At 38.7% G+C, this 9,056-nt stretch overlaps 1 protein-coding gene across 2 annotated transcripts in view; it reads left to right on the top strand.

The window, feature by feature from the left end:
- pik3r3b (phosphoinositide-3-kinase, regulatory subunit 3b (gamma)) overlaps positions 1-9,056 on the top strand; it is a 122,245-nt gene that overhangs the window by 40,760 nt on the left and 72,429 nt on the right. The window contains exons 2-3 of one of the 2 annotated variants that reach the window (XM_005734300.1): positions 634-826; positions 2,379-2,464. In XM_005734300.1, the coding sequence (XP_005734357.1) occupies positions 2,443-2,464 (22 nt within the window). In that variant the 5' untranslated portion in view covers positions 634-826; positions 2,379-2,442. Of the gene's footprint in view, positions 1-633; positions 827-2,378; positions 2,465-9,056 lie in introns of those variants that run through there. The other variant, XM_013911157.1, reaches the window with a different exon arrangement.

The following is a 9,056-nucleotide window of genomic DNA, read 5'->3' as shown; positions in this document are numbered from 1 at the left end:
ATTGACAGTTACGTTATGAACAGAATCAGTGACAAAGCGCATGGTTGAATGCTGTCAAAGCTCTGCCAGAGGTGGGAGTTGAAGATCTGACGGACTAGGCCTCTGCCAGGCATTCCCAGCGCACCCTCACTAGATTTAGGCACACCAGGACAGTCCATTCAGACAATGAACATTCAGTGTCATTAACTAAATAAAAGCAGGAAAACTGAAGCAGTCACTTTTATCTATTCTTGGTAATTATAAGGCTCAGAAGGTAGAGCTCGTTATCCACTGATCAAAAGGTTGGTGACTCCTCGAGTCATCATGTTGCAGTGTTTGGGGCAAGCCCAGAATTGCCCCAGCCAAGCTCTTTACATGAGTGTTTCAGCCCTGTAGTGTTTCTTTGACAGTTGGTGAATATGTATTGTAATATGAAACATTGTGGTCTATAAAAATAAGAATGCACTGCAGTCTATTTACAAGAAAGGTAAGACCTGATGCTACAGTATATCTGTTATAGTTAAAATATAGTGTAAATACTATGTATTGTCTACTGCCAAAATCAACATAGGCTGAAAAAAGGACATTTGATGAATCATTGTTATACCTAGTTTAATGCTCCAAAGAATTCAGGTGTTGTGTCTTTTCTTTCAGAGAGTCAGAGTGTGGAGGAGTGTGGGGATAGGCTGAAAAGGATCCTTGAGTCTCCCAGCATCCCTCAAGTCAACCACCAGCTCCTGGTCCACCTCACTGGACACCTGAATCGAATCAGCCAGCAGAGTCAAGCCTCCCCCCGGCTGCTAGGACAGGCCTTCACTGACATTATCTTCAAGCACCTTTCTCTTAGGTACAGATATAAAAACTATCAGGACCTTCAACACTTTCCTCTTGGAAATATCCATGCAAAGTTTTTGGAGGAAACACTTTATTTCATGTGAATTTTCTTTTCTTTTTTTACTGCTGTGAATTTATTTGATGATTATGATGCACTGAGCCACATATCCTTTGGTTGATTTCAAGTTATGTTTGTGGCTGTTAACTTAACTATAATATAAGAGCCCGTGAAGGACAGGAAAGCAATGCTGTTGTCTCTGCCCTATATCATCATTGATAATGACCTGTACCTTAAATCTATGTTTTTGAAGAAAACTAAAAAGCGCTGTAGTAAACGGATAGATAGGCAGACAGACAAGTAGAAATATTTTCTTTTCATTCTCCATTAAGAAATGTTTTTGCTGTTTATTGAACAGGTAATTGAAATGACACAGAGGAAAGAGATAGTATATTAGGCTTTGGAGACTCAGACAAAAATATGAGAAACATTTATTTATTTTGGTCTTGTTCACGTCAAGAAAAATACTAAATGATGCCTTACCTCATATTTTCTTTAGTATTTAGCACTTTTTGGTAAAGCTCAGACAAGAAAAGATGTGTAATTGTTTAAATGCTTACAGACTGCAGAACAATTTAGGATTAATCAGAGATTCCATACACATGAAATTAGCTATTATGGCATCTGGTGCAAATAACATGGCACAATGTGAAATACCACCCCACTCTTTTTCCACCCGTTGTTCACGTCAAAGGTAAACTTGCCTGACCATGCTACACAAACAACCCTCATTTCTGACTCACTGACTCACTGACTGCCCTCCCCAAATCCAGCACATCTCCACAGTACACAGTGCCAGGAGAAGAAATTCCTTGGTAAATTCTGGACAAACAGTCACAGATGAACGTAAGCAGGTCACAGATGAACAAAACAATTTCGGAAGCCTTGTTAAATGCCATTCTCCTGGATCTCTCTCTCCAGGATGTTGATTTTAAAGATGAGCCAAATATCACACTTGGTTTTCTGTTAGCAAGAGCATTTTTTAAATATAAAAGTATCAGCTGTTTTAGTTGGATGAAGGTAATCTTGTCACGTTTTTATTTGAGCTTGGCTAATACAAATAATCTTGGCCCAAACAAATCTCTTCTGTTTGTTGCTTTTTCTTAGTAGTGGTTTCTTAGCAGTTATTTGACCATAAAGGCCAGATTTGCACAGTCCCCTCTGAACAGTTGATGTATAGGTGTGTCGTGGCACTTGATGGTTTTTGAGACTGCACTTGGGGACAAATTCAAAGTTTTAGCAATTTTCCAGACTGACTGACCTTCAGTTCTTAAAGTAATGATAGACTGTCATTTCTCTTTACTTAGCTGGTTGGTTCATGTCATAATATGAATTCTAACAGTTGTCAAATAGGGCTGTCAGCTGTGTATCAACCTGACTTCTACACAGCACAATTGAAATTGTACCTGAAAGTACATCATGAACTATATTTACTTTTTTTATGCAAAACTTAGTTCAATGGTGTCCCTTACTACAATTTGTTTTCACTTTGGTGCTTTGTTTACAGTGCAGATGTAAATCCAGAGCATCACATCAGGATTTTGGAGGCGCTCATCACAACTGCAGGTCGAATGGAGATGCAAGCAGCACCAGGTAGGAAAATAACTATGGAGATGCACAAAATATGTTTGTTTTTTTCTTTTGCCTGAACAATACATTCACTGCACTGATGCATTCTTTCAATATTTTATTTAATAATTTAAAAATGTTCTGACACATGTATAATTGAATTATAAATAAATTTAATTATAAAGGAGCAATAATAGCTTATCAGCAGTTTTGCTGCTCAGGGAAAAGGCTTTTGTGTTATTTTTGTTATTTACCAAGAGAAAAAAGTTTACCTGCCCATATTTGAAAAAAGTATCTTGAATTAATTGTGATTAACCACATTTTTTAAAAGCTGAGTTGAATTTCACCACACTCAAATCTGATTGATGTCAGGCCTGATTCAACAAATCTTTATGATGAAAATTAAAGCTGTACAGCTACATAAAAAGTCACAGTCAAAGATTATGTCTCAATAGTGACATATTAGATGGAATTACTACAATCAAATTCTAACCTATAAAAATGCCCCATTGCTGTCACATTGATGCACTCCATTTGGAGTCCATTTATATATTGCAGTCAACATTTGAATTGTTGGCCCAAGGATAAAGAACATTAGCTTTGGGGTCTGCCATTCAATTATTCAGTTTTGCCAGTTGATAGTGTTCCTCTGCACTTTCTTTGAGGTCTTCAGTCATTTGAAGTTAAGGTGCATGTTTTGCTTTTTCATTGGCAGGGCAAGGTGATATCATATCTTACAGAGCATCTCTTTGTTTGATGTGTACAAAGAAAAAGAGAGACAGAGAGAGGTAGGCTGAAACAGGGAGCTTAAACTCATGTGTGAGCATTTTTCTCACCCATTACCTCCACTAGTAGCCTTCAAATAGCATCAGTGGAGGTCAAAGGTTAGCACTGTGCCTGTTGGCTGTGTGTTAAGACCTCTATGTAGCTGTGTGTGTGTGTGTGTGTGTGTGTGTGTGTGTGTGTGTGTGTGTGTGTGTGTGGCACCTGTCTCAGCAGAGCTGCACTCTAAGTCTGTTTTTTAGAATGAAGTCTGAATTCACTGAATTCATGACTGTTTCTCTGCTACCTGAGTACTGTGGCTCACCATCTCTGCTTAGTGTGACTGGTATCTGTACATGTGGGTTTATCCTACAGTTGCATGTGAAGCCTTAGTCTCGTCCAGCTCGTGTGTCGGTTAGCATGCTAAAATAATGTGAGGGGGGAAAAAAGGGAGAATTGTAAACACCCATATAAAGCCATTCACATTCTGGCCCTTTCTCTGTGCTTTTGTTATGAGACATTTTGCTTCTCAGGCATGCCCATAACTTGGCAAGAATGTAATATACACAAAACACACTTTAAATGCACACACATGTTCTCTGTGTGGGCTGTCTGTGGTCATTTATTTGACTGGTTATGCATTCCATCTGGGTTTGAAATTGACTCTTTGGAGAGTTTATCACAGCGATAGCTAGTGTTACCATGGTGCTTCCTTTGGTCCCATTTAAAGGAAAATTCTGGTTTATTGGATGTTGGGTCTTGGCCATCATGTTTCCACCTTAAGTTGCGTGCACGTTATGTGATGCATAGGTTCAGTGTTGCCTGTTATATTAGTCTCAGATGCAAACATAGCTGGGCCAACATTAGCGTTACTGTAATCCGATTACTTTTTTCAAGTAACGAGTAAAGTAAGGGATTACTATTGCAAAAACGGTAATTACATTACCGTTACTTTCCCGTAGGAACGCTGCATTACTGCGTTACTAAAACCGTGAGTTTTTTTTTTTACAGCATAATCCTGATGTACAGGGTCAGCTGCAGGGCACACAGACACACACAAACCTAAATACAAACACATGCTAGTGTGATGAATTTCTGTAGGCCATCATGGTTGTATGATGTGATTAAGGTCAAACGAATGCTCAGCTTTTAGCTGCTGTATTTATTAGTATTTTTGCATGTTTCTGTTTGTGGTTCTGTGTCCAGCTCAGTAGCACACGATTACATGGCTCGACTAATGACACACACACGCACACATACACACACACACACACACACACACACACAGACAGTTAAAGTCATCCATCCAGTCCGTCCATTTTTATTTATTTTTTTCATTTTGCTGTCATGACAAGTTTATTTAAAATGAAGTTTGGATGATGAGGTTACGATGAGACTCAATTTGTAAAATTTTGTAACCCAGTCAGTTATTAAAGCATGCATTGAGGACTTGTTAGTGTTTCTCATAGATTATGTTTCTATTTGTGCTGATAACGCCTTATTTTTTAACTGCTTTGTGACAAATAAATAATAATCAGTGTAATCAGCTACCACTCTAGTAGGTCATTTGTCCAGTGATAGACTGCAAGTCCAGTGTGTACATCACTTTGTAGGTGATAGTTGATCACTAGTTAACATTCTAGGCTAACCAGTATATTAGCTTCTATCACCGAAAGATTAGTATAAATTTAGCTAATACACCTGGCTAATTGGGCCACAGTGTTATTAATTACATGAATGATGACATTTTTTTACAGTTTACCTCTGTAGTTAGAAATTATGTTACTCTAATCTGTGTTTATTATATGTATTTATTGCATTGTTTTATTTCAGCATGTTTGCTTTCTTCACCATTGCACCATAAATATGGTATACATGTTATTGTCTGTGTCATGCTGTCTGTGTGTTGATGGCATGTTGTCAGTATTTTATGTTGTCTACTCTGCTATGTACACTGAGAGCAAAGCAATAGCTGGAGCCCAGGTCCTTGTATGTGTACACATACTTGGTCAATAAAGCCGAATCTGATTCTAAACAAACATTCTGTAATTGTTCTTCAGTCTTCAGAGTTATTAGAAATGTACCTTTGACCCCAATATTTCATTCAGGCTTCCCTCAGAGTATAGTCAGTTATATTTAAAAGTTAATATTCAGGGATGTCCTCTTCCCGACAGCACAGCACTCTCCCTCAGCCCTGTACAGTTTTATCCTTAGGCTCTTTTAGAAGATTATCTTATAATGCCCATCATCCAGCACACTGCTCCCTGGTTGAGTTGTTTTATGACGTATTCTGGAAGGAGGCTCACCCATGGTTAATGTCCATATTTTGCTGTAATTCAATTCAATTCAATTTTATTTATATAGCGCCGAATCACAACAAAAGTCGCCTCAAGGCGCTTCATAGATACAGAGAAAAACCCAACAATCATATGACCCCCTATGAGCAAGCACTTTGGCGACAGTGGGAAGGAAAAACTCCCTTTTAACAGGAAGAAACCTCCGGCAGAACCAGGCTCAGGGAGGGGAGGGGCGGGGCCATCTGCTGCGACCGGTTGGGGTGAGAGAAGGAAGACAGGATAAAAGACACGCTGTGGAAGAGAGACAGAGGTTAATAACAGATATGATTCAATGCAGAGAGGTCTGTTAATACATAGTGAGTGAGAAAGGTGACTGGAAAGGAAAAACTCAATGCATCATGGGAATCCCCCGGCAGCCTACGTCTATTGCAGCATAACTAAGGGAGGATTCAGGGTCACCTGGTCCAGCCCTAACTATATGCTTTAGCAAAAAGGAAAGTTTTAAGCCTAATCTTAAAAGTAGAGATAGTGTCTGTCTCCCGAATCCAAACTGGAAGCTGGTTCCACAGAAGAGGGGCCTGAAAACTGAAGGCTCTGCCTCCCATTCTACTTTTAAATACTCTAGGAACAACAAGTAGGCCTGCAGAGCGAGAGCGAAGTGCTCTAATAGGGTGATATGGTACTACAAGGTCATTAAGATATGATGGGGCCTGATTATTTAAGACCTTGTATGTGAGGAGCAGGATTTTGAATTCAATTCTGGATTTAACAGGAAGCCAATGAAGGGAAGCCAAAACAGGAGAAATATGCTCTCTCTTTCTAGTCCCTGTCAGTACTCTTGCTGCAGCGTTTTGGATTAGCTGAAGGCTTTTCAGGGAGTTTTTTGGACATCCTGATAATAATGAATTACAGTAGTCCAGCCTGGAAGTAATAAATGCATGAACTAGTTTTTCAGCGTCACTCTGAGACAGGATATTTCTAATTTTAGAGATGTTGCGCAAATGGAAGAACGCAGTCTTACATATTTGTTTAATATGTGCATTGAAGGACATGTCCTGGTCAAAAATGACTCCAAGGTTCCTCACAGCTGGAGGCCAAGGTAATGCCATCCAGAGTAAGAATCTGGTTAGATACCATATTTCTAAGATTTTCAGGGCCGAGTACAATAACCTCAGTTTTATCTGAATTAAGAAGCAAAAAGTTAGCGGTCATCCAGGTCTTTATGTCTTTAAGACATTCCTGCAGTTTAACTAATTGGTGTGTGTTATCTGGCTTCATGGACAGATAGAGCTGGGTGTCATCTGCATAGCAGTGAAAATGTATGCTATGTCTTCTAATGATGCTGCCTAAGGGAAGCATGTATAGTGTAAACAGAATTGGTCCTAGCACTGAACCCTGTGGAACTCCATAATTAACCTCAGTGTGTGAAGAGGACTCTCCATTTACATGAACAAATTGGAGTCTATTAGATAGATATGATACAAACCACTGCAGTGCAGTACCTGTAATACCTACAGCATGTTCTAATCGCTCTAATAGGATATTATGGTCAACAGTATCGAATGCTGCACTAAGGTCTAGCAGGACAAGCACAGAGATGAGTCCACTGTCAGATGCCATAAGAAGATCATTTGTAACCTTCACTAAAGCTGTTTCTGTGCTGTGATGAGCTCTGAAACCTGACTGAAACTCTTCAAATAAACCATTCCTCTGCAGATGATCTGTGCTCATGTAAAGCTTGAATTAACATCAAATAGCCCCTGGCTACCATGTTTATCCCTTCATATGTAATTTTAAGGATCATGAGATCATGGAAACTACAGTTCCTGTCATGTACCACACTTCACTTACTCTGTTCACTTTCTTCTCTCTTTTTCCATTGTCTTGTAATAGTATGTTTCATTCCTGGTCTTGAAAAGAAAAGAAAAAAATCAGGTGACTTTGCACAGTTTTGTAACCACTCGTCTTTTACAGTGTTTTGCACTCGTAAACATAAACATGTTGGCTCATAGCTCATAGTGGTTCTTCCCTAGTGTTAACTTTTCTTTCTCAAAAAGATAACTTGGTAATACTAATGAGATACTTGTAACATCTTGTAATATGATATCACACTCATTTTTTTTCATTGTGTAAATTTGTGTTTCCATGTTAAATGCAAATAAAACAGAAAAAATTAATCAATGATGTTTTGTTACACATCAGAAACAATGGTCTTTTGTGATGTTTTTTTTTTTAATTTACTGGATCCACTGATTTATTAAATGAAGATTTAAGACTTAACATTTAACTTAATTTTTATTTACTGTTAATGTGACAAAGTGTTAGAAAGTATCATTATCTTGCCACGAGATATCTTTAGGGTTTTATTTGCATTAAGTGCTAGGTTACATACACTACAATCCTTTCTTCATTAACAAATATTTGACGGTTTAGTAAGAAACAGTTTTATACAGTACAGTTAAACATACATATTACTAATGCAATGTCTAATTTAATGGTTTCCTAACTTTACTAATTACATCATAACTACTAATGAAACTGGATGTTGTATTTATACAGTTAGTTGTACAGTTACTGTGTGCTGATTCTCATGTAAGTTCTTCTGTTATTTGGGTAAATGCTTCGATTTTTAAAAATACTTTTCAATGTATCTTATTGTTTGGTTAAAAGAACTCCGACATCAAGGTACTCTACCCAGTAGAGCAGGGGTGGGCAATTCCAGGCCTTGAGGGCCGGTGTCCTGCAGGTTTTAGATCTCACATTGGGTCAACACACCTGAATCACATGATTAGTTCGTTACCAGCCTCTGGAGAACTTCAGGACATGCTGAGGAGCTAATTTAGCCATTTAAATCAGCTGTGTTGGTTCAAGGACACATCTAAAACCTGCAGGGACACCGGCCCCCGAGGCCTGGAGTTGCTCACCCTTGCAGTTTAGAATTAAAGAGTAATATGGAAGACCCCTAAAAATGTTCAAGAATTAGCAGTAATTGTATGACACAGTTTATGGTCAAATTATTTTATTCTTCTCGTAATCCATCAATAATGCATTGGACTTCTGACCTAAAGTTCTAATGATGCACATAACTACATGGTAAAATAAAAATGAAACATCTGATTCTCCCATGTAGCAATTAAAAAAGGCTTGTTTTTATCTCAGCTGGGGGAGACGGCATGTGATTGCACTCAGAGACATGTGCATGTGATGGACTGTGCCAGCTACCCTTCAAGCACGCATGTAGTTTCTACCAGCTGTGTGTGACATATTTGCTGCGCTGAAGGGCAAATGTGATGTAAAGAATATGAGACGGGGATGGATGGGTGAGCTGAAGCCAGCCGTGAATACCAATGTGCTTCTTCTCATCTATGTCTCTGTCTGCCACCACCTGTACTACCACACTGTCTTTCGAGCTCTCTTTGTTCCCCTTCTGTTCTTTCTCGCTGACATCACCTGAAGGAGCCAGAGGCAGATTGACCAACAGTGTTATCACTTCTCTAAAATACGATTCAAGCACTGATGGATCACTCTGTGTCAAATTAAGCTGGAAAAATACTTTC

Source organism: Pundamilia nyererei, unplaced genomic scaffold (genome assembly GCF_000239375.1).
Source record: "Pundamilia nyererei isolate P.nyererei 1_Seehausen unplaced genomic scaffold, PunNye1.0 scaffold00057, whole genome shotgun sequence".
Lineage (NCBI taxonomy): Eukaryota > Metazoa > Chordata > Actinopteri > Cichliformes > Cichlidae > Pundamilia > Pundamilia nyererei.
The sequence above is the reverse complement of the archived record's forward strand: the minus strand, read 5'-3'. Positions and strand labels throughout refer to the sequence as shown.